Source organism: Nanorana parkeri, unplaced genomic scaffold (genome assembly GCF_000935625.1).
Source record: "Nanorana parkeri isolate BGI_ZX_2015 unplaced genomic scaffold, ASM93562v1 scaffold751, whole genome shotgun sequence".
NCBI lineage: Eukaryota > Metazoa > Chordata > Amphibia > Anura > Dicroglossidae > Nanorana > Nanorana parkeri.
The window spans coordinates 448,780-474,838 of NW_017307019.1; the positions used below are offsets into that span (position 1 = coordinate 448,780).

At 44.9% G+C, this 26,059-nt stretch overlaps 1 protein-coding gene across 1 annotated transcript in view; it reads left to right on the forward strand.

The window, feature by feature from the left end:
• LOC108793483 (calcium/calmodulin-dependent protein kinase type IV-like) overlaps positions 1 to 26,059 on the forward strand; it is a 77,096-nt gene that overhangs the window by 40,707 nt on the left and 10,330 nt on the right. The window contains exons 7-10 of the mRNA XM_018564441.1: positions 6,956 to 7,046; positions 8,551 to 8,625; positions 9,756 to 9,831; positions 11,840 to 11,966. Of these exons, the coding sequence (XP_018419943.1) occupies positions 6,956 to 7,046; positions 8,551 to 8,625; positions 9,756 to 9,831; positions 11,840 to 11,966 (369 nt within the window). The remainder of the gene's footprint in view (positions 1 to 6,955; positions 7,047 to 8,550; positions 8,626 to 9,755; positions 9,832 to 11,839; positions 11,967 to 26,059) is intronic.

Here is a 26,059-nt window from a genome sequence, read left to right on the forward strand (position 1 = left end):
TGGGTAGTTAGCATGAGATTTTGGTCTTTGCGAGTATAAATGTTGTCACAAACACGTTCAGAAATTCCCTCCAGTGTCTATATTTTGTTATCCTATGTAATTACAAAGTTGTCACCAAATAAATAGACCCATAGTGGAATTTATGAATTGCTCTTGTCCATTAGGTGTACAAGGGGTAAAAGGTACAAGAGCTGAAGTGGTTAAAGTAGATGTAAACCCAGTCCCTAAAATCTTACATAATATGTTAAAGTAATTTCAAATGCCATTTTCAATATTATTAAATCTGCCGCTTTTTTTTTTTTTTATACTGTTGTCACCATCAGCAACTCACCTTAAGAAATGATGTACAATGAGTACATGTAGACAGGAAGTTGCTGCAAAGGGACTGCAGGAGATTAGTAGTACTGAGATGTAACAAAAGATGACAACCAATCAGCTTCTTTCTTCAATTTGTTCAGTTAAACTTTGAAAATGAAAGATAGAAGCTGATTGGTTGCCATGCGGCGCAACCATATACCAGTACTACTGAAAAGAGGCAGCTTTTTAATTAGGCGAGTTAGGCGGTCGCTTAAGGCCTCGTGCTCCTGGGGGCACGGGGGGTGGGTACGGGCCGCACTTACTATCAGTCAGATACGCACGAGTGCGTGGACACACCATACAGTGTCAGCAGGTGTGGTTCAGGCCGCTGGACTACCACTTGTGTTTTTTTTTTCCACTCAGGTGTCGATACACAATTGTTCAGGCCGCGGTACGGTCATCTCGAGTAAATCAGAGTCGGGGCACGGTGGGTCACTGGACAGGTTTCACTGCATGGGTGGTGTTGGGAATCTAGGGGGAAGGCACCTTGGGTCTGGTCGCTGACCTGTCATCGGGTGTCGCTAGTGGTTCGTACGCATGGTTGCATATGTTGTTCAGGGCGCTGGACTAGGTAGGGTCACACTTGGCTGCTCTTAGGTTTGGTTCAGGCCGCTGGACTATCACGTCAGGTCATTTTGTATAGTTACAGGTCAGTGTTGTCGACACGTTTGGTTCAGGCCGCTGGACCATCGTCATTTCGCGCAGGTCACATAGGGGTGGTGACACAGGTGGAGCCGGGCCGCTGGGCCGCCGATTACTGTCACACTTACATATTTTCTAGGTAAGTTTGGTTCAGGCCGCTGGACCTTCGTGGGGGAGGCCGTTGCGCATATGGGGAGGTATTTGGGGGGTGGCTGATTAGAAGGGCGCACATACCATACCTTATTGTATATTCAGTGGGCTAGTGCGGTTACATTTCTCACTTACGGTGGCTAGGTTAGAGTAGTGGCCACAGTCCTGTGTTCAGTCATTTTCATATCATTACAGTAACCGGTCAGAATGTCGCATACTTCAGACATTGAGGACTATGTCTCGCTACCAGCAACTTCGGAGAGGGGAACTCCGGCGAGGGGAACTCGGGCGAGGGAAACTCCGGCAAGGGAGACTCCGGTGAGGGAGACGCCGGCGACGGGAACTCCGGCGAGGGGAACTTCGGTGAGGGGAACTCCAGCTAGAACACGCCTGCCGGGGGGACTCCGGCCAGGGGTTCAGAACAGGGTAGCCTGCCGTCCCTTCGGGCATGGACAATTCCGAGGATAGTCACGGAGCTTCAACTCAGGGGGATTCCTTATTCGGCCACAGCAAGGAAGGCTGAGCTGTTCAGACTGTTATTCCCACCTCCAGCAGCCGGTGATAGTGCCACGCAGGTGGCGTTGCGTACAATCACTGCTTCGCTGACGCAGTTACACACTTTAATGATTGTGGTGACCGCGTCCGTGCAGGAATTACGGGACAGGACTGTAGCTCTGGAGAGGCAGGCCGTGCCTGTGCCCGTTAGCGGGGATCAGGTCGTGGGCAGCATTCCTCCGGTGGTGGCAAGTACATCCAGCACGGTCGCAGTGGCGGATCCAGGTACGTCCAGCTTCCCTCCTGTCGTTACACCGGCACATTTTGTCCCGGCACACATTAAAAAAGACATCTTGGAGGGCAAGGATGTCAACCTAGCGTCATTATTGATAGCTGCCCACGACGTAGCGGACAATAAGTCGTACTCGTGCGGGGAGGTGTCGGTAGTGTTAAAGGCGAGGGATCCCCGGTTAAATAGGAAACTGTCGATCCCGGAGTTTGTGTTGGCATTCTGCATTTTCCGAGATGTCATTTGTACAGTTAGCCCAAACAGGAGGGAGGAGCTGGATTCCTACCTGCACGCAGTAGTGGATCTGGGGTACAAGTACGGTGGTTTTGCTTTTTATGACTACCACCGGGCGGTCTCCGCCAAGGCAGCGGCCGCGTTGTCTCAATTCCAGTTTGTAACAAATTGGAGTCGAGTGGACACGGAACTGTTTTGCAGACATTTCGCTGGGCTCAAGTCCCCCGTCTGCGCTTTGTGCCAGTCATCGGCGCACACCGCTAACTGGTGTCCTGTCCCGGGTACCACGGACCGCTAACTGGTGTCCTGTCCCGGGTACCACGGGGTCTTTTTCTGCGGTTTCCCCTGCGCAGGCGGTGCCCGGCCCATCTGGCTCTACTTCGGCTCAAGTTGACAAGTTTGGTAGGTCTATACAGTGTTTGGGCAAGTCGCAAATTTGTAATAATTATAACTATAAGACGTGCAATTATCCACACTGCAGGTTGCTTCACGTTTGCTCAATTTGTTTTAGGGCCCACCCTAGAGTCGCCTGTACCATCAGGTCGGGGCAGCCCCTCTGACTAGGCGTGGTCAACGTGGAGGCGTTATCTGGTTACCTGATGGGGCATCCGGATCCGAATCTGGCATTTTTTCTGGCCGAGGGATTTTCTGTAGGTTTTCACACGGGTTTTGTTACTTTACCGCAGTCCTCGCATGAGTGTGGGAACTTGCAATCTGCCCTGGCTGATCCTGACAGGGTGGATTCACTGCTGGGTGTTGAGCTAGCCAAGGGTTTTCTCATTGGACCATTTGTTGCACCACCTTTTGACATGTGGCGAGTTAGCCCGATTGGATTAGTGTGTGGAAAGTTCAGCAATAAATATAGATTGATTTACGATTTGTCCGCTCCTCATTCCATGCACGTTTTCGTTAAAGTATGCTTCGGTGGATCAAGCGATACAGCATATACTGCAGGTGGGTAAGAATGCATGGTTATCTAAAGCGGATATTTCTGATGCTTTTAAACTCCTTCCGATCATGCAGTCATTATGGCAGTGGCACGGTGTCAGGTGGAAGGGATTGTATTATTTTGCTACTAAATTGACGTTTGGGTCTAAGAGTAGTCCTTGGCTATTCGATACCTTTGCGCAGGCCCTACATTGGATTTTGGAACACCATGTCCACTGCCAGAAGGTACTGCATTATTTGGACGATTTTTTGCTTATCGAGTCCCCGCTTATGGCTCCACGAGATCTGGGGTTGTTGTTACAGATCTTTGGGGTTCTCAATGTACCGGTTGCTTCAAAAAAGGTGGAGGGTCCCGCAAAGGTCATGACTTTCCTGGGCATTACGTTAGATACGGAGTCCATGCAGGCTAGCCTGCCTCAGGACAAACTCGATAGAATCAGGGAGGTGTTGCATGGACTGCTGGTGTCCCCGGAGTGTACGAGAAGACAATTGCAATCAGTGTTGGGAATGTTGAACTTTGCCATGAGGATCATTCCGCAGGGGCGGTCCTTTATTTCCAGGTTGTTGGCACTGCTGCCGACGGCCGCCGATCTAGATGCCCTAATCCACGTGGACTCGGCCGGTCGGGCTGACTTGCTGATGTGGGATGAGTTTTTGTGGCAGTGGAATGGAATTTCCATGTTTATTCCGCAGGCTACCGCATCCTCTCCGCGGGTCTTCTCGGACGCCGCGGCCTCAGTCGGCTTTGCGGCAATTTTTGGCACTCACTGGTTTTCCAGCACTTGGCCTGATGAGGTAAGATCTGTCCAAAGGCTTTACTCTACTCGTTGTTTTTGCCCCCTTATTTGGCACGCTGACCACAAAAATCCTGGCACACATCAGGTTGGTATCAGTAGGGTTCATGAAGACTTCGGAAGCGTAAGTAACTCTGACCACAAATTATAGGCCAAGGTATCTTGGCCGTATTTGTGGGAGGAGTTGCGGCGGCTCTCCTCCCCTTAAAAGGGGTGGCGGGGAGGTCCTCTGCACGTCACGGCGAGCTCGCGTCTGACCCTCCCGCCCTTCCCCAGGCTTTATCAATTCACTAGAGCGTGCCCCCTTATTTGGCACGCTGACCACAAAAATCATGGCACACATCAGGTTGGTATCGGTAGGGGTCATGAAGACTTCGGAAGCGTAAGTAACTCTGACCACAATAACTATTAACATTTAACATTAACTATTAACAATATACCACCAGCATACTGTGTTACTTCCTTCTGTACTCTGCACTTAATGCCTTACTTTCTTCAGACCTCTGCATTTTGTGCGTTACTTCCTTCTGATCTCTGCACTCTCTGCGTTACTTCCTTCAGACCACTGCACTCTGTATATTTCTTACTACTGGCCTCTGTACTATGTGCATTACTTCCTTAGTGTTATGGTTTTGTGTATAGTTATTTGTAGAATTAGATAAGAGACAGAAAAAAAATTCTAGCTCTAGCAGCTGTGGATTCCTAGCTGCTGGGATTAAATGCTAGTGTTAAAATATGCATTTTATACAGCTCATTTTAAATTATCGTTTGCCTTTTTTAAATTATGGGTGTGAGTGGGGGCCTCACATTTGAGTTTCACCTAAGACCTCACAAAGTCTAGAGCTGCCTCTGGTACTGGAGCTAAAATTCCACTTTCAGAAAAACCAAGCAGAAGATGGCAGCTTGCATATTTCTTTCTTTACAGGTTTACTTTAGCAAGAATCAGTTGAAACATCGCTTCTCGGCCTTTTGGCTAAGATCAAGTGTAGTATCCGTCCTTTCGGGGGGATGGTTACTTAGTACTCACTGGAGTGAAGGTTTGTGCCGGGCTGCTTTTTGTGAGAGGGGGAACAGCCTTGGTATACGGCCTCCTGATGTGGACGGGTGCTTGCTTGGTCTGGCCGGAGGGTTTCAGGGGCAGCAGAGGGCCGTGGTGCTGTGCCACCTGGGGGTGGCATCCCAGGGGTGTGTCACGGGTATGAGCTGGAGTAAGGTATGTGGACCCTTTCTACTACACTGGCAGGGACACTTAGAGAAAAGGGTCCAAGCAGTGTAGGCTGACGAGTCCCAGAGCTGGAGTACAAGCCAGGGAACTGAATGAGGCAGTGGGAGACAGCTAAAGCTGGAAGTTCAAATACAAGGCACGGTGCTGCTATGCTGAGTAGGTGGCATGGGGTCCCCCAGGATGTGGAATATAATGGTCCAGCCGGTATTCGCCAGAGCTCCTGATGGTGGAGATGGGCTTGGCTGCGTGCTGACCCCAGGTCACAATCCCTAGGTCCACCCAACTCACCTAACAGATACCAGGTATGAAACAAAGGTTAGGGACAGGCTGAAGACTAAGACTTCCAGGGACAAAGCGAAGCACAGGGCAGACTGTAGACAGGGATATCCAAGGACAAAGCAAAGCACAGGGCAGACTGTAGACAGGGATATCCAAGGACAAAGCGAAGCACAGGGTAGACTGTAGATAGGGATTTCCAAGGACAAAGCAAAGCACAGGGCAGACTGTAGACAGGGATTTCCAAGGATAAGCCAAAGGTTCGGTACAGAGCAAACTTCCAGGAATTCAGGTTCAATCGCAAATGGGGGACTCGGCAACTAGCTTGGGAAAGCGTTGCTCGAGCAGCGTGCCGTTCGCTGCCGAGTTTAAATAGAGACAGGAAGAGGGAGGATGCACAAGATTGGCTACACGCGGACTGCAATGATTGGTCGAGTAGCTGTATAAGAAACAGCAGGAGAGGTCGGCCGGCGCCTAAAGGTGCCAGACTGGTGCAAGTGTGAGTCAGGTTCAGAGCACACGCATGGAGGACTACAAGCACCAGCACAGCCCTGCATGTCTGCAGAACCAAGTGTAAGAGGTATGTATATACTTGTAGAACTACAAGTAACAGCTCAGCTGCAAGTCTGCAGCTGAACTGTGACAGGGTGCCAGAGAATCACATTGGGTGTGGGACCCCAACATTTTTTGATTGGATTTGACCCACAGAAGACAGAGGGTGTGGGTACCTTCGGGGCCCTTTCCTGATGGGGAGGAGATTCTGTGACCCTCATGGGGGCCCCCCGTCTCCTCCCACCTGGGGGGGTCTCTCTTTAGGAGAGCCCCCCAACCTAGTACTTGTGGGACCTGTTTTGGCAGGTCCCAGAGGGTCAGGGTCTGCCGGCCTTCGGGTAGGTGGACCAAAATTATCCTAACCCTTTTCAGGAGCCTTGCGCCCCAGGGGGTCAGGAAATTGTGGCCCTTCCTCTTTGGAGGAGGTCCAAAAACACCCTCATGCACTTTTTTTCAGTGTGTTGTGATGTCACGATTAACTTTTTTTGTTCACAGGGGTGAAGTTTGTTCTTCGATGCACGCATCACGGACCAAAAAAAAAAAAGAGTCAGTTGAAAGTTTTCTCCTGTGCCTCTCAGAACAGAATATATTTCATGCATAATCGGTGTTAATGAAAGCACAAAATGTGCAAGAGTTGTGTACTTGATGAATATGCATTAGGCTAGTCATCATTTAATGAATATGGCATTGTGCCAATTAATTTCCTAGTTTCAGAAGCAATAGTTAGTGGTAGATTGGATATAAATTAGCATATATTACAGCTATATGGAGTCACTTTTCAAAAAAGAATGATAATGAGTGAGTTTACACTGATACCGACACAAGAGTATATGAGCCTAAAAATTGGTAACAATCAGTACAAGCACATAATGAACCATTGGAGTAGACGGTTCTGAAGATCAGTGCTTAGTGTATCCAACTGTATATAAATTGTTTACCAATTACTGGCAATATTTGCATATGTTAATTGATGGTACTTTCTTGCATTTACAGTATTTACATGGAAATGGAGTAGTTCACCGTGACCTAAAACCAGAAAATCTTCTCTATGCTGACATGTCCCCTGATTCCCTTCTTAAAATAGGTAATGTACCCACTGCTGAACACAATAAGCATGCCGAACATTTAATACATCAGTGCGTATATGCATCAATATATTTGACATCATCTGAACTTTTCATCCTTGCCATGTCTAACATTGCTCCATTACATAATTGCAGTATATAAATAAGGGATTTTCTTCAAAAATTAAAAGGCATACACATAGGTCTTCTAAAAGTCAGCAGCACTGACTCACTCATTAAAAAGGAGCTATGGCCAAACCTTTTTTTTTTGGCTTTAGTCCTCTTTTGGGTCGCAGAAGTATATTTACTAATGGAGTCCTGTGACCCAAAGTCAGCATATAGCTGGCTACTGCTTGCTTTATGCTTACAGTGCAGACCTGCTTTGCAGCTGGGAAAGATCCTGATAATATTGTCGGCATCCACCCTGCTGCCTGAATGAAAGCTGGCTCTGCCTCTCTACAGCCAGAGACAGCTGTGCACACCTCCTCCTCTGTCTGTCTCTCCAATCAGTGCTGAAGGAATAGAGAGGGGAGAATCCTTGCGAGGAGCGGTGACTGACAGTCACCACTCTCTGCATGGAGATGACAGTGAGCTAAACGTTTAGTGTGTTGTGATCGCTCACTTCTTGAGCTATAGAGCCGGCATGTGACAGCATGCTGGCTCAAATTATTGTGAAGGGTGTACATTTTACTCTCCCAATAATTCTCCTTTAAACTGTGGGTGGCCAGCTAGGTCCTAAAACCTTATTGTTTTTCCTTCAATACTGTCACCAGTACATGCCCCAGTATTTTAGTTTTTTCATTGTTTGTAAACTTTAAAGATACATTAAAAAATAAAACTGCTGCATATATAAAAGTGCCTACACCTAGAAGTATCTTTAGCCGTTGCCAGTACCCTACTGGCCAAATCCTGGGTTGCGCCCATCCCTATGGTGAGCTGTCATACAGAAAGTAGTAAGGGGCAGGCAAGCTTTGTCATTATCAGCAAGTGCGAAAGCATTGCCTTCCACTATCCTATCAGACATGGCAGCTTTAAACTGCTATTATTTAAATAAGTAAGAATACTGCATATTTTCTAATATTTAGGCCCTATGCAAACTGAGTATTTATGTGCGTTCAAGGATTCCTGCGGCAAGAACCTACAGATCCTTGAGCCAAGAGTCCCAGGTGTCCCTGTTCAGATGTTGCCGCTGTGCCCAATGTACATGGTACGATTACCTGTGGCTTGGAAGAGATGCCTGTCTCTAGATGCAAAGAGCTTATGTCCCATTACAAGCATCTCTCTTGAGCCGCACTTAAATCGTACCATGTACAATTACATGTGGCCAGCGGACAGATGCAGCTGCCTTAAACATAGAGGGATTGGAAGAAAACAACAAATCAGTATATGTAACTCATGGTCTCTCCAGCTGTTGTGAAATAATAGAACTGGACATGCATGATAGTCTATGTTAATTTTCTGCTCTATAGTGATTCTAGTTTTTGTACTAATACTGTGCATTACTCCTTCTTTTACACACTAAAGCGGACTTTGGTCTGTCAAAAATCATTCATGATCAGGTAGCCATGAAGACCGTATGCGGAACACCAGGATACTGTGGTAAGTATAATGTATATGTACATGAAATTTTAACTACAAGTGCTACAGAAATGCTTGTATCTGGCAGTGTTAACAAATGTCAGTGCTAGCAGTTAGTTTTTAAAGAGACCTTATGACCAGACCATTAATTTCAACAAAAATCTTCTAAGATTATATGAGCATTTAATGTATTTTATTTACCTGTAAAAGACCCTCTTGTGTCCACATCCAAAAACATTGAGCTGCTACTAAGCACCGGCATCTTGGATGCAATGTCAGCAACCCCAGCAGACACAGTTTTGTCACCCTTTTAACACTCTATAATATTTTCCTTCGCTCTTTTCCCGGCAGCTACATAAAAAGTTACAGAGGTAGGTGAAGAAGAGCTGCCAGCATAAACAATAAGTCAATACCCACAGAATGGGAGAGGGCTATGATATGCATCGTAGGAAGTGACTTTCCTATAGTAGTCAAGTTTTTTAGCAAGTTCAAAGACACATTGCAAGTGAATAAAAAAACATCTGTAGAAAGGAAAAACACTGTAATTGAGCAATAGAAATACTTCATTTCTCTGTGCTATCGCCTGCCATTTTTTAAGTTGGTGACAGGCTCTTTAAGGTGGTTTTAGTGGACTCTGGTCTGGAACTAGTGTAGCAATATTTTAGATCCTGCAAAAAAAAAAGGCATTTTTTACACACACACACACACACACACACTTAAACTATTCAATCAAACTATTAGATTACAATTTAAAACAATGTGTGATTGAGATGTTAGAATTTTTTATTATTCACTCATTTCCATCTATCACTGGTTAGAAAGTGTGTTTCATAGAGATATTCTTCAAACACAAAAACAAATGTTTTCCTATGTATAAAATTGCTCAGTATGTTGTTCAGTATGTTGCTAAGCATGTGCACATTTATAATATTGAGAAATACTATGTGCTGTGTTTATATGTGTATCTACTGTACTTTTTTGTTTATTTCGGTTATCCATTGTTAGTACCCCTAGGCATCCCACTATTTATTTAGTATTTACTTTTGTATAGATCTGCTATATATTTGCTAAACCTTTTTGCTCATTTTTAAAAATTGTGTTACACATTCAAGAAAAATATAACAATGCATCCCATTTAATTTTGCTTTCAGCTCCAGAAATTCTTCAGGGTTCCCCATATGGCCCAGAAGTTGACATGTGGTCTGTTGGAGTCATTGCATACATCTTGTAAGAATTTGTGTGTTATGTACTAGACAAATGATTATGGTTAATGTTATCTGCTAGCATGAGGTCTTCCCTGAAACTTACAGGGCTATTCACAAAAGGGTGAAAAGTCTGGAGAAGGCAGGAGAAGTGAACAATCTAGGACAATATAGCTGAACTGGAAAGTGAGCTGAATTGGAGAATTTTTCCAAATCAGCTATGTTGTCCTAGATCAGGGGTAGCCAAACTCCGGCCCTCCATCTGTGGTGAAACTACAAATACTATGATGCATCTCTGTCTGGGAGTCATGCCTGTGGCTGTGATAATCTTGCAATGCCTCATGGGATTTGTAGTTCCACCACAGCTAGAGGGCCGGAGTTTGGCTACCCCTGTCCTAGATTGTTCACTTCTCCTGCCTTCTCCAAACTCTTCACCCTTTTCTGAATGACCCTGTAAGAGTGTGCTTTTGTTAAGCTGCTTCTTTTGCATTAGTGTCCACTCCATGTCTGGTCATGGGAGAGTGGGTGAGGACTCCCATCCATCCGCTATCCAAATGCACTTGCCCCTTCACCTTATGTCAATGTTTTAGGCTGCTTATAACATTTTAAATAACTGGTATATTAGGTAAGATGACCCCAGGCATATAGGTTTTTCTTTTTTTTTTTGTCCACTGTTTTATTTATGACAATGTAGAGGGAGAGTATTGATAGCATAACGGTAAGGCCTCATTCACACTGCCGCGCGTACATGCGTATTGCACCATATGCAACATATGCAACATATGCAAATAAATAAATGGCTCCATACACATAGCCGCGCATGGAGCCGTATTTTTCGTAGCGTATATATGCGCAAAAACAGAATTGAACAGAGATGCGTCGCGGCAGTGCATTTCTGTGTAATTACGCGCATATAAGCGCGTACATGCATACAGCACATTAAAAATTCCATTACGAGTGATGCATTCTGGGATTGCATATACGCATAGACGCTCGTATATACGCGCATAGACGCAATATACAATTTTGCTTGCGTTGTGTGTGAATGAGGCCTAAAGGTGGACAAAAGAAAACAGCCACAACATTGAACAGACTTGATGCAGCTTTTGTAGGCTGCAGATACAGAGAGAGACACCAGGCAAGTTTTAATCTAGAAATCACAACTACTTATTTCACAGTAAAAAAAGCTAGAAATACAGTGATACCTCAGGTCACGAACGCGTTCTGTTCACGAACAATTCAGTTCGCGAACAGGAAATTCAGCAAAATTTTGCTTCTGTTCGCGAACTCAGCATCGGGTGACGAACACAACCGCAGCCACCTTCCCTGCTCTGACACATGTTCTTGGCTTCCTCTAGTCGAGATTGCGGTCTGATCACAGTTTGATTGGGTTCGTGAAATCACCCCAATAGTCTGAGGCCCTTACTTTAAAGAGTTAATCATATGGTAGAGGTGCATTTTTTCATTTGCAGAAACTGCCCACCTCTTATTACCTACAGGTGCAGAACATCTGCCTCTGCCTTAGACCGGCCTAGAAATTGGAATACAGGAGATTGCCTATCTACTTCAGGTCTCTCCAACACACACTGACAAAAGACTGCCGGGAACCCTGCCTGTTACAGAGATTGGGGTCGGAACACCAGAAAATCCCCATTATTGGCCATTCTGAGCCATCTGAACATAGCTAAGAGGCCAGAAATTACATTACTGGTAAATGTTTGCTATAGCGGCAAATTACTTAATTTGTTTGCCATTTTACTTAACTGCGACTTGGGTTAAGCTCTAACTCATGTTTGACCCGAATCCAAAGCTCATCCCTCGACATGATTAATGAATGGATCTTAATCACGCTAACAATGGTGGCAACCAATCAGATGCCTTTTTTCTTCTTCCAAAAGTTCATTACTTTGGGCTAGACCTTGCCTTGTATAAAATGTAGCCAGTTTAGCCATGTGTAGCCAGCTTCAAGCAGAGTCAGCTTAACCATCCTTGTGTTTCATACTGACACTATATATTTTGTCTTTCCTCTCTAGGTTATGTGGCTTTGAACCATTTTTTGACCCACGGGGTGATCAGTACATGTACAGCAGGATCCTCACCTGCGACTATGAATTGATTTCTCCCTGGTGGGATGAAATCTCTTTGAATGCAAAGGACCTGGTAAGAAGCGCCTTACCAAAAAAGCTCATCTAGTTGTTCACATATCCTCTTGTGTTCTTCTTATGCTGAACCCTGATTTATATCCTAAACAAATTTCAGTTTATTGCAGTGTTTTTAAATGTGTGTGTGTGTGACTTTGTTTTTTTTTTTTTTTAGTGCAAGGTCTGCTTTAGATACCAATTGTTCCGTGGGGGGGACTTTGTTTCTTTTAGTGCAAGGTCTGCTTTAAATACCAATTGTTCCAGGTTCTACACAGAAACTTGGAGAATGAGGTTTCACTCCGATTATTTGCTGAAGACCAGTGGTTTTCAACCTTTCTAGAGCCGGGACCCCTTGGTAGCATTCGCCAAGTTGTGGTGACCCCAACTGTAAAATTATTATTCTTTATTATTATAATTATTATTAGGGATGCACCGATACTGGCTTTTTGGTATTGAGTAAGAGTATTTATTTTTTTGGTACTCGCCGATACTGAATACTGATACCGGTTCTGTGTGCCCAATTATCAAGAAGATGGGCGGTGGATCATGACCCACCGCCCGGCTTCCTGATTGTCTGGGAAGCCAGTGTTCTATCGAAAGAACACCGGCTTCACTTCCCGAGGTTAATGAGATGCCGCCCAGCTTCTTGATTTGTCAGGAAGCCAGACTGCCTAGCAACAAGTGAAGCTGGCTTCCTAGCCAATCAGGAAGTCAGGAAGTACGTCATGACCCACCTCCTGGCTTTCTGATTGCCTCGGAAGCCGGTGTTATATTGAAAGAACACAGGCTTCACTGCCCGAGGCTGCCTGGCTTCCTGACCAATCATCAAGCCGAGTGATGGGTCATGAGGTGCCGCCCAGCTTCCTGATTGGTCAGTAAGGCAGGCTGACTAGCAACAAGTAAAGCTGGCTTCCTAGCCAATCAGGGAGCCAGGAGGCAGGTCATAACCTGCCGCCCGGCTTCCTGATTGGAAAGGAAGTCGGCTCCATGCTCCCTTGGCACTGCCAAGTGCCGGAGGTAAGTATCGGAGCTTTTGAGCAAGTACGAATACTTGCCCAAATAGTCGGTTTCGGCACCATTACCGATACTAGTATCGGTGCATTCCTAATTATTATTGTAATTTTTTTTTACTTAAAACTTTTATTTATCTTATTATTTTTTACTTTTTAATAATTTTAATTTTATTATTTATTTATTTTTAAATTCTTTATTTTTTCAGATTTTCAAAGGTTTACAGAGTAGGTGGGAGAAACAGTGCAGGGAGGTATACAGATTAATTTTTTTGCATGTAAATAACAAGAAAATCGATTGTGTTTTTCAAAACGCATTGTATGCATGCACAAAAAAAATGGAGGAAGGAATAATAAGGGGGAAAAAAAAAGAAGAAACTGAAAAAGATGGGGTGGAGGGAATACAAATAAAAAGGTGCAACATTCTAACTCATATGATAAGATTAGGGCGATAAGCCCAGATCGTGAGCTACCCATGCTGTCATTTAAATCGTCAATGGCACCTCATGTTTATTATCACAGATGATATAGGGAGGGAATATAGTTCAAGAGACACGTATGTTCGGGGAGCCAACTTATCACGGGATGTTGGAAAAATAAAGGGGATGAGAAGGGAATCATGAAATTTGTTGACCATTGGCAAAGAGACATAAGGTCTATGTGAAGAGGATAAGGGGGGAAGGAAAGAATACTTGAGGGGAGGGGAATGAAATTAAATCAGACCTAGATATGGAAAAGCCCCCAATTTCTGTCATGTTTTGGGTTACACTCCAAAGGTGAGATATTCGGGAGACTTCACAAACTCCATCCAAGGGAGCCAAGTACTTGAGAATGAAGTGTATTTTGAAGAGATTGAGTTCGTGAGGTCCTCCATAAAGTAGATATCCTGAATGCGGTCTAGAACCTGTCGGATGGACGGTGGTTCAGGTTTTTTCCAGATAGCCGGTATACAAGCTCTCGCTGCATTTACTATGTGTCTGGTAAGAGAGTGAGAATAAGCACGCACGGGGATACTATTATGGTGTAGAAGGAAAAAGGCTGGGTCTCGGGGAACCGGGAAGTCGGAAAATCTTTGAGTGAGGGCATGCACCTAATCCCAGAACTGCAGGAGGTCCGGACAGGACCAGAATATATCAATCATGCCTGCCGAGGACTGTTGGCACCTCCAGCACTGGTCCGGTGAATCCGGAAACAGTGAATGGAGGGTTTGCGGTGTACGATACCATCTCGTCACAATTTTGTAGCCCGACTCTTGGTATCTATTGCTAATTGATGAACGGTAAGAAAGGGACAACAATTTAGCTGCGGCTTCTGATGGTATACTGATCTGGAGTTCCTCCTCCCATCTCAGGGGAAACCATAGCGAGGGTGGGTCCGTCGGTTGGATCAATTGCGTATAGCAGAGAGAAAGAACGTGACGTGGGGCGTCAGATTGAGTACAAAGTTGTTCAAAAGGAGTGAGTGGTCTATTGTGTTTATGCATCGGGGGGATAGTATGAGATAGGAAATGAGATAAACGTATAGCGGACCAGAAATCTAAGGGGCCATATTCTGGTTCGGTACAGAGAGCGTGGGTTGAGGGCCAGTTTGAGTTCAAGAGGTGCATAGCTTTATCGATACCCAAGTCTCTCAGGATTGGGTATGCGCGTGGCCCTATACCCGGGAGAAAAGAGGGATTGTCAAGAATGGGAAAAAGAGGAGAGGGAATAGAGGAAATGGAGCCCTTGGCAAAGATCCTACTTGCTAGTTTTAATGTAGGTCCGATGGTGGGATGTGAACGTATTTCAGGGGCTAATGGCCCAAGGGAGGTTGGCCAACGGGACATCGATTAGAGATTGTTCTATGTTAATCCAGAGTTTGGAGGGAGAGTTGTGGTTCCAGTCAATTATGCGGGCTAGATGCGTGGCTATGTAGTATTGACATATCCGGGAGGGACATCCCCCCTAGATGCTTTGGTCTCCGCAGGATATCATAGCTCAACCTAGGCGATTTACGGAGCCACATGAACTCCGTAAAGGCCGCTCGTATGCTGCGGAAGAAAGATACGGGTATATGAATAGGCAATGCTTGGAGGGGATACAATAAGCGTGGAAGAATAGATTGTTTCAAAATATTGCATCGCCCCATCCATGAGAAGGAGTTTGTGGTCCAAGTGGCTAAGTCTGATTTTATATGTGTGAGCAATGGAGGGAAGTTCAAAGTGAACGTGTGGGAGAGATCTCTGGGGAGAAGTATACCCAAATACTTAATGGCATTTGGTGCCCAGTTGAAAGGAAAATGTTGTAATACTCTATGTAGGTGGGGACCAGTGAGAGATATGTGGAGGGCCTCAGATTTAGTGGAGTTAATTCGAAAGTTCGTGAGGGTACCATATCTCCTGAATTCCTCAAGGAGTACAGGGATAGAAACGTCTGGTGACGTAAGAAAGAAAGGAAGGTCGTCCGCAAATGAGGCTACCTTGTGTTCCATATGGCCAATTGTAACGCCATGAATGTCTGGTGTGGCGACGACCGTTCGTAAAAAGGGTTCTAGGGACAGCACGAATAGGAGAGGCGAGTGGGGGCACCCCTGCCGGGTGCCATTCGAGATTGGGAATGAAGATGACAAAGTACCATTTACTCTTACCTGGGCCGAGGGGCCTGAGTATAGCGCCTCGATCCAGGTCCCCATATGCTGTCCCACACCTATCGCTTCCAACGTACCCTGGAGGAACCTCCAGTCCACCCTGTCGAACGCCTTCTCCGCGTCAGTGGAAAGAATTATGCATGGGGTGGTGTTCGACCGGGCGGAGTGGATAACCCCCAGGGCTTGAGTGGTGTTGCCCCTCGCCTCCTTAGATGGAACAAAACCAGTTTGGTCTGGGTGAATAAGTTTCCCTATATGAGGGACCAGGCGTAGATACAGGATTTTGGCAAATAGTTTAGTGTCCACATTAAGCAGTGATATTGGTCTATAACTAGGGCATTGGGACGGGTCCTTCCCCTCCTTGGGTATAACAACTATATGGGCCCTAAGAGAGTCAGATGGTGGTGTATAACCCGTGTGTAGTGAGTTGAGGGCGTTCAGGAATGGCATTGCAAGAATAGGAAGATATTGTTTGTAATAGGTCATGGGGTAGCCGTCTGGGCCTGGGGCTTTGCCAGGTTTAGTGAGTTTGAGGGCGGTCTCCAGCTCTGTGACGGAGATAGGTAATTCCATCATCGAGCTAGCAAGTGGTGCGAGAGATGGGATACCCGACTCCTGAATATAGCGTTGTATCTAGGATAGATGAGCTGAGGGGTTCTGGATCAGTGGAGTTTGTGATATATTATAGAGAGTTTTATAATAATCAACAAAAGCGTCTGTGATGTCAGAATTAAGTGAGGATTTGACACCGGAATTTAAAGTTATCGAGGGAATGAATGTTTGTGTATGTTGTTTACGGACAGCCCTCGCTAGGTATTTGCCACACTGATTGCCGTACTCATAAAAGGTACGGCGACATTTGAGTAACGCAGATTTAGCCCTAGCGTTACATAGGGTGCGGAGCTGTTCTCTCGCTTGGAGTAGCTGCACTTCGATGGTTGCCTCAGCATGGCATTTATGCTGCGTTAATTTTATTATTGACTTATTAAATTATTTTGTATTATTTTTTTTTCCACTTAACTTTATTGCTATGACACAGGAGCTAACAAGCCCCTGTGTGATAGCATTTGGAGGTGATATGTTCTCTTTATTGAACCTGTCATCTCCAATACAGGAGTTCTAGCACAGCATTATGCTGGAACTCCTGTGACAACTGAGATGAGAAGGTTGTATGTACAGTGCTCCCGTCTCAGTGATAACACAGAGCAGAGTGGAGAACGGACGTTGCTCCCTGCTCTCCATCCTTAAGCAATTTGCAGTGGTCCCGGGTCCCCCAAAAGAGCGAGGGACCCCGAAAACCACAGCAGGGAGGGAGGCAGCTGGCTGGGAGGGAGGTGGCCGGCAAAGGGAGAGGAACCATGGAGGGGGGCAGGGTTTGGGATGGAGCAATAGGCTAATTACAAGTGATGTAGGCAGCTTGAACCAAGAAAAGAGATGGCAACAAATAAAGCGAACTCCAAGCAGGGTTTTTTTCTAATACGTGTTGTTTTTATTTACATTTGTTGTTAAATTATAAAAAAATAGGATATCCAATTTCACTGTTAAGAATAGTATACAGGGTAGATTTATGTAGATGTATATGGCCATCATGTGAGAACAATAAAACTGGACATATAGATAGAAACAAGTTCCTACATAACATAAATACACGTGGCAGTTTTTCAGCCATATAAGTTACAGTTATAAATGAAATGCTACTGTAGCGGCCACATCTGTACTGCTCACAGTTGACACACATAGCTATGCGTGTTTCCCAATGTAATGTCTGGCCATGCACATAAGAGAAAATTCTAGTAATCCTCCAGACTATGAGACTATGACAGGAAGCTTAAATTATCAAGGAAAGCTGGTGTCGGATAAGGATTAAGTTAAGAACTTTAGTTATCCAGTTCTCAGCATACACAAAAATGTATGATGACCAAATAAAAGAGGTCCTCTATTCTAGTTGATTAACACATATTAAAGCCAATGCCTATTCCACTCGAATAAACTTGAAATGCTATTTATTTAAAGTGGCTTTGTATTCCAACTTAAAGTAGTACTGAAGCCTCAATCTTTTTTCAATAATGAATCCAGCTCAAACAAATATACATTGTCCAGCAAAGTATATCTTTACATTTTTGGCCAAACACTTACAGTCATCATATTTCCAAACAAGTGGTTCCAACTCTCTCAACTCGCAGTACAGCAGGAAAGTTGCCTGCTCTGCTGTGCCTGTGTGTTTATGGAGACACACACAGCTTACTAGAACACACAACCTCTCAGCGCCGGTACGAAGAGCCGAATTTGCCACTAGGGATCAGAGGAGTGGCATGGATCCTTTTGATGAGGTGAGTGACATTAGGTTCCTGAGCGTCTGGCGCCCCGCCCCGTCAGGAAGTTCTCGCCCCCTTCCGCCGGCTACCTTTCTCGCCGTCGGCCAGCCTCTCAGGAGACAGTGAGGGGAGAGCTGCACTCGCAGCCCTTCCTCTCAGCTATCACAGGAGTTCCTGCACAGTGCTGTATTGGGAGGTGACAGGTTCAATAAAGAGAACCTGTCACCGCCAAATGCTATCACATAGGGGCTTGTTAGCTCCTATGTGATAGCAATAAAGTTAAGGGGGAAAAAAATGACATTTAAAAAATAAACAAGAAATGATAAAAAATGATAAAATAAATAAAAATTATGAAAAAAATAAGTAAAAAGTAAATAAAATGATAAAAAGTAAAAGATAGTAAGATTAAAAAATAAAAAAGTAACAAATATGAAAAAAATGATAATAAAAAAATAAGATAAAAAAAATTATAAAAAATTAAAAGATAAATCAGATAAATAAAAATTTAAAAAGTAAAGAATTAAAATAAAAAAGTGATAAAACAGTAAAAAAAAAAATGAAAATTTCAAAACCGAAAAATGAAAATGAAAAATTAAATGTCAGGCCGAAATCGTAACCTTTTCAAATTTTTTGGAAGCAGCCGCCTGAGGGGGCTTGTGCAAAAATGCAACCCCCCTGTGTAGGCAAAAATCCTTGCACTGGCCCTGGCTCCATAGGACCCTGCAAGAGAAAGCAGCCATCCTAAAAACAGGATATCAGGACCAGTGTTCAGGGGACCAGCTGATTCTGATGGAAACTAAAACTTTTAAACATCAAGGAGCAGCATCCATTGAAAGTAATTTAATCAGCATCTAAAATTGTTTAAAAGCATTGTGACTTTAATTTCACTTTAATATATACTTACAGAAGTTTAATGTTTTAAAAGGATTTCAGTAGGATGGATTACGTTATGGAGACAGTAGTGTATACATTTCAGTCAATTCCACAGACATGTACTGGTTTAAGAATATACAGTAAGTGTAATTTATGGCAATATTCTGCCTACATATTTCAATGTAGAGATGTCGTTATAAAGGTACAACTTGATGTACCTTATATTGATTTAAAACAAAAAAATATATACAGTATATATAAAATAGTATCCCCACTATCCTTCCTCACCAATGAAACCGCAAAATTACTCATCCACTCCCTTGTTATCTCCCGTCTTGACTATTGCAACTCCCTCCTCATTGGCCTACCACTATCCCCCCCTTCAGTCTATCATGAATGCTGCTGCTAGACTCATCCAGCTGACCAACCACTCAGTGTCTGCAACCTCCCCTCTGCCGATCCCTGCACTGGCTTTCAATAGCCCAAAGGATAAAATTCAAAATATTAACAACCACTTATAAAGCCATCCACAAGTCTGCCCCTGGCTACATCTCAAACCTTGTCTCAAAGTATCACCCTAACCATCCACTCCACTCTTCCCAAGACCTCCTGCTCCCTCGTCAACTCCTCCCATACTCGCCTCCAGGACTTCTCTAGAGTCTCTCTCATCCTATGGAACTCTTTACCCCAACCTGTCCGACTATCTCCCACTCTGACTGCCTTTAGGCGATCCCTTAAGACTCATTTCTTCAGGGAAGCCTATCCCCCCTCAACCTAACAACTCAACCATCACATTCTCAAACAATTCATCCCCACACAGCTACCTCCTCATGTATCACTTGTGCCTTCCTTTTAGATTGTAAGCCCTCAGGGGCAGGGCCCTCCTTACCATCTTGACTTGAATTGTATTGTGATTGTAATGTCTTCCTTATATTTTAAAGCGCTGCACAAACTGTTGGGGCTATATAACCCTGTATAATAATAATAATATTTGATTAAAAGAAACTGTTACAGATAATAACATCTGATAATCAGCTTTAGTACTATGCGCAGTGCCTACATACCATGTACGCTTTCTTTCTATGGTTGTACCACTTCCAGTGACATGGTCTGTATGTCACACATATGACTGTTAAACTGCAGAGTCATGTAATTAAAGCAGAACTTCAGGCAAATGGCTAAATATTTAGGTAGCATACATAAAAAAGGCCCAGGTTGAGAGATTGTCATGGTTTTAACAGAAAGTGCATGGTTTGCAAGTTGCAGTGACTGCAACTGAAACTACGGTTGAAACCCTTTGTTAAGGCAACGATATCATAGCAGAGAAAATATGAGGGTGTGACTCAGGGCGTGGTTTTCATAGCATTTACAACTTTTCTGAGTTTATGGATTATCCACTACTTGGCAGAAATAGAATTGTAAACAATTGTCTGCATTTGAGAGCTTCTGTTGTACAGAATGACTGGCAAGCAGCAGCCTTTGAAGAGACGGTACTTTTGAAGTTCGACTGAGACGGTCCGCCTCTTTGTTGTCGATCCCTGGCAGATAACAGGCCGTCACATCTTCCAGATGTAGTTCCACACAGCTGATCACCTGTCTGACAATTTTAAGAAGGGGTAGGCTTCTCATACCCCCCTGCTGTGCCACATAGACTACTGCCGTTTTGTTGTCCTAGAGGATCTTCACCTTGGCTCCTCGAAGATGAGGACCCAACACTCTCAAGGCTTCCCAGATTGCTCTGAATTCCAATAAATTCGAGCTTGTTGGCATCTGGCGATTCCAACGAGATTGGACTCCCTGTCCTAAGCACAGAGCTTCTCAGCCTCTGCTGCTGGCATCGGTTGTCAAGGTAATCCGACCTCCTTTCTCCAGTGACCTTCCAGGCGCTAGATTGGGCACCATCGACCACCATTTCAGTGATCTCTGAACCACTTAGGGAAGAATCCTCTATGTAAGGGATGAGTGGTCCAATTGCTGCAGAAAATTGATTTAAAACACTCTCCTGTGCTACCTGGCCCAAGGCACAACTGGACTCGTGGATGTCAAAAGACCTAGAAGTCTCATACAATCTCTTGCCAGTAGATGAGGTGCTCTCATCACGGTCAACACACTCTCTTGAACACTCTCGATCTTCCTGATCGGTAGAAAAACATTCACTTCGACCGTGTCGAAGATGACCCTAGATACTCCAATCTTTGAGTGAACTTTAGTGAGCTTTGTTGACTAACCAACCCAAAGTGATCTAGGGAGTGAAGAACTCGATTCCAATGCTGAACGGCCTCTGCCCGAGAGTCTGCCAGAAGTAGATTGTCTAAATAATGGAATCATTTTATTTTCTGAGTTTGGAAGGACCGCCATGTGAGAGGACAGAATTTTTTTAAAAGTCCACGCAGCTGTGCAGAGACTGAATGGCAGACAACGGAACTGGTAATGATGATCCTTTACTGTGAATCAAAGCAATTTCTGATGGTTCTGGCAAAAGGAAATGTGTAGATAGGCATTGGTTAAGTCTATGGACACCAACCATTGACCCCTCTTTACCAGCGATATGATAGTCTCCAAAGATTCCATCCTGAAAAGGAGGCACCTTGATAAAGGCATTCAGACGTTTTACATCCAGCACTGGTCTGTATTTCCCTGATTCCTTTTTGAACAGGAAGATAGGGGAATAAACTCTGCTGCCATTCTCGCCGCCCGGAACCGAAATAATTGCTTGAGTTTGAAGCAATTCTCTGATATAATTGTGCAGGCACCGAGACTTCTCTCGAGAGGCTGGAACATTCCATGCCATGAAGAAAGCTGAGGGAGGTCTCTGGGAATTCGATCTGGTATCCATGAGCAATGATGTCCAGAATCCATCTGTATGATACATTCTCCACCCAAGCCTACTCAAATAGGAATAACCTGCCCCCTACAGGAATCAGTTGGGTGGGCGCCCCTCCAAAAGGATTTGTCCAGAGCCTTGGAGCCCGTGGCTGCTCTATTTTTGGTAACTGGAGCAAAAGCTCCTGCGCCGGTTTCCATGAGGGACAAAAAGGTTGCTTCCCCAGCCTGTAAGAGCTGGCTTCTCTATAGGAATCTCTAGATGACCGAAAGGACTGTCGCTGTCTTCTACAGTCTTGTGGCATAAGTCATGACTTCCCTCCAGACACTCATTTAATTGCTTCCTCCAACAATTTCCCGAAAAGCTGTTTCCCCTCAAACAGAATAGAACAGAGACTCTTCTTGGAGACAGAATTCTCTCCAACCACTGCCTCAACCATAGCGCTCTTCTTGACATAACAGAGTAAGCCATCACTCGTTCATCTTCACTTGATACACTGCTGTTTCTGCAACAAAGTCTGCTGCTAATTTGAGATTGTTAAACAAGACTATTAGCTCTATCTCCTCGCTTGAATCCTGATGATCTTCTAAATGGGTTACCCAGGCCCGAATCACCCGTGACACCGAGGTTAGAGCCACCGCCGACCTACATGATGCTCCTGCCACTGAAAAAACTCATTTCAGGTCCGATTGCACTCTACGATCCATGTGATCTCTGAAGGAAACTGAGTTGTCCAAGGCAAGCGTAATGTGCCGTGCTAGCCGCTATAAGGCAGCATCTGCTTTAGGAGGTGTCCTGAGCTTCCACATCCTGTGACTGGAAAGGATAAATCTTAGCAAACCGATTTGTGGAAGCTCTGCTTCTTGTCAGGCCTAGCACATTTTCTCCCACAAGCTCTTTAATCTCGAAGAATAGTGGGAAGGAAGGCAATTCTCGTTTTAGCTTTAGAAAATATCCTAACAAAACATAAAAGGTTATAAGGGTTTCTGGAGGGGTGTAAATGACTGTCCAAGAGCGATATGTTAAAAGAATATTCAAAATGTATTGCTAATAAATACTTGTATAATTGCATACATGATTCAAGACAATCTTAATCAATATCAACAACCCTGCAGAGGATACATTGGTATATTCATTATTATCAACTCTAGAATTCATTTAGTCCGACAATTCATTATGTTGTTCAATGTAATTATGATGTGGTTACAATATTAGGACCAGATGGTAGTTTTCAAAACATGGCTTAACTTATTAGGCCCCGACGCGTTTCGCCATAGGCTTCATCAGGGGACCCATTGAGGATGAATCATGCCGGGTTGATCTACGATATGAGGGAGAAGTGCCCGGAGAGCCAATTAGGAGCGGGCGGGGGATAAGCCCACCGTTAGCTCCACTGCTTCCTTGGTTTGTCACACCTGGGACCCCGGGGTCCTTTGGGGAGGAACCCACATGCGGTACCGAGTCATCCTATCACAGTCGCCAGGAGTGTTTATTCTCTCAGATCGATATTGGTGGTTCGTGTGAATGCTTTCAATCTGGAGTGCAAAGACTGGCCTGTAACGTCCCGTGGCAATCCCCGCTAGGAATCATGTATGCAATTATACAAGTATTTATTAGCAATAAATTTTGAATATTCTTTTAACATATCGCTCTTGGACGGTCATTTACACCCCTCCAGAAACCCTTATAACCTTTTATGTTTTGTTAAATTATGCAATTAGGGGGAGAGGTGTAAAACTAGGTACACACAGGGAGACTACCCATAATCTAGTAAATTTAGAAAATATCCTCTTATCCTCCCAATTGATGGGCTCTTTAACGGCCTTAACAAAGGCGGGTACCTTAGAGAAATCAAAGGAAAAAGAAGAATTTTCCAACCCCTCTAGCGAAGCAGAGGTATCAGTATCCCAAACTGCAGCTGGAAAGGACAGAGGCTCCTCCTCTGAGATCAATTAATCTCTCCAGCCTAGCCCAGAAGGCCCTGCTTCTACGTGATTCCCCTGAAAAAACACTTGCATGCTCTGAGCTACAGGCTGTTTGAAGAAAGATCTCACTTCCGCCTCCATATTCTGCGCTACCACTTTAAGGCAAGTGGCACAGACCAACTTGCCAGGCAAAGCTGTAGCTCAAGAGGCACAAGTTGCCAATAATTGATCAGCAAGGAAACCTTGAACACGGAGAGAGTTCACTTGCATTTTTAATACATCCTTTAGATGTTTTATCACCATGGCAATGCTTGTGCGACTTATGACTCTTTGACGCGTGCTTGCCGAATCATCCAAATATGAGACGGAGAGGTAAGCATTAAGCCACATTAGCTTTTTTTTAAATTCAATTCGTACCTCCTAGATTTCTTCGGTGCTTTTGTAGGTGGACTCATTCTCCAGATACAAACTACCAGAAAGTCAAATCTTAAAAACTAAAAGATGGAGCAGAAAGGTATGAAGTAAGCCTCAGCAACCAGCCAAAACTAGGGTGCCCATCAGAGCCCCAACACCATTAACCTGATATCCGCTCTCTCACACAAGAGCATCCAAAGCACAGCAGAGGGGTTGGAAAAAGAAAAATGGCGCTTTAAACAGCCTTTGGCACCATTGCCTAGCAACCAAACGCCACCGTTCGGATCTGGCCATCAGACTCCACCCCTTTGCCCACCCACCAGCATAACATGCATATGATGGTTGGTAACCTGCCTCCCCTACCAGCCTAATCCCATAACCACAGCTGGTGGTAGGCAGACCCGGCTGCCTAAGCTAAAGCAAGGGGGGACCTAAGAGTGACATCAGACGCCACTCTACACATGAGGAGGCTCCATACCAGAGACCCCTAACCAAGGTAGCACCCTAAATAAAACAAAAAGCAGGTATGGCAGCTTGTACAAAGACACAGCCTAGCTAGTCCACCTACACAGTTCGCATTTTATGCTGCACACCACAGACTAGCACCAAGGCGCCATCCATAAGGCAGGTTTACTGCCACACAGTAGGCCCTTTATCCAGGAGAGGCTGAACCCAGACAGGCATCCAGAACTTGTAGACCTAAAGCCTCCGAAACCAACCTGCCGAAGCGAGGAGGGTTGTCATATAGCGGGTCAAGAGGGTGGAGTTGACCCATCGTAGGCTGACAAGAGGAGGGCTAGGAAAAAGGGATATCAGATGCAATTGCACAGATCAGGTACGCCGTTCTAATATGCCTTTCATTTTGCGGAAAACTGTCCAGTATTCACCTTGGTTGGGTTGTTCTCCTTACTTCTTGTCATATGCAATAAAGACTTACTGGACTATATCCAGATAAATGTCAATTTCATCCTTGTTGACATTTTCCAGACCCCTCCAGAGACGCCCAAGGATACCCTGGTTGACAGAGAGCTGCCTATGCAATAGCAATTTCAATCCCATCTTTCCTGATCTTGGCCCAGTGCTCTACCAACACAGTTATTGCTAAACTAGGATAAACTTCTAGGCCAGTGTAAAACTTCTGCCTGACAGACTTAAACTTCACCAATGAACATGGGCCATGTACTGGGTTATTTACACAAATAAGTAGTTATTTACGCAAATAAGTAGTCTCGATTTACATAAAAATAATATAAAAGTAAATAGATAAATAAGAAGGGTGAAATAAAATAATGTCTTCCATGAGTGGGTATGCAACCAGGTGCATGTCGTGCGCAATGTATGCGCTCCTTGAACATGCGTTCGAGGGGGAATACATTTGCGCGAGATGTGAGCGAGTTGCTTGTTTGGAAACCCAGATTCTGGATCTAAGCAAGAAACTGGCAACACTAAGGAGCATAACAGTCATGGAAAAGAGTCTGGACATAACGCACCAGGCTGTGGTGGAGGGTGGTCTGGATGAGGAGGGGGGATTGGAGGAGCAGGATCCCGAGGCGGGGAGCTGCTAGAGATGTCAGCCTTGATCTGGTTCACCCCAAATAGGTATGCCAAGTTGCATGATGTTGGGGATACTAGTTCAGGGGGGACTCTGCTGGAGCAGGACGCATCCTCTATCCGAAGGGGGAGTGACTGCTCCAGCAAGGAGGGGAGACAGATGGAGGGTCAGGAGAGGCAGATCCTGGTGGTGGGAGACTCCATCATCAGGTGGACTGACAGGGTAATCTGTCATCGGAACTGTGAGCGTCGAACAGTGTGCTGCCTACCGGGGGCCCGTGTTCGACACGTTGCAGAGCGAATTGACAGATTACTAGATGGGGTTGGGCACGACCCCGCTGTCATGGTGCACATCGGCACCAATGACAAAATAGGAGGAAATTGGAGTGTCCTAAAAAGGGAGTTCAGAGACCTAGGTGCTAGGATGAAGGAAAGGACCTCCGCGGTAGTTTTCTCAGAGATACTACCGGTGCCAAGAGCCAATCCGGACAGACAGCGCGAGTTGAGGGAGCTTAACAAGTGGCTCCGGAGCTGGTGTCAGAAGGAAGGTTTTGGTTTCCTGGAGAACTGGGCTG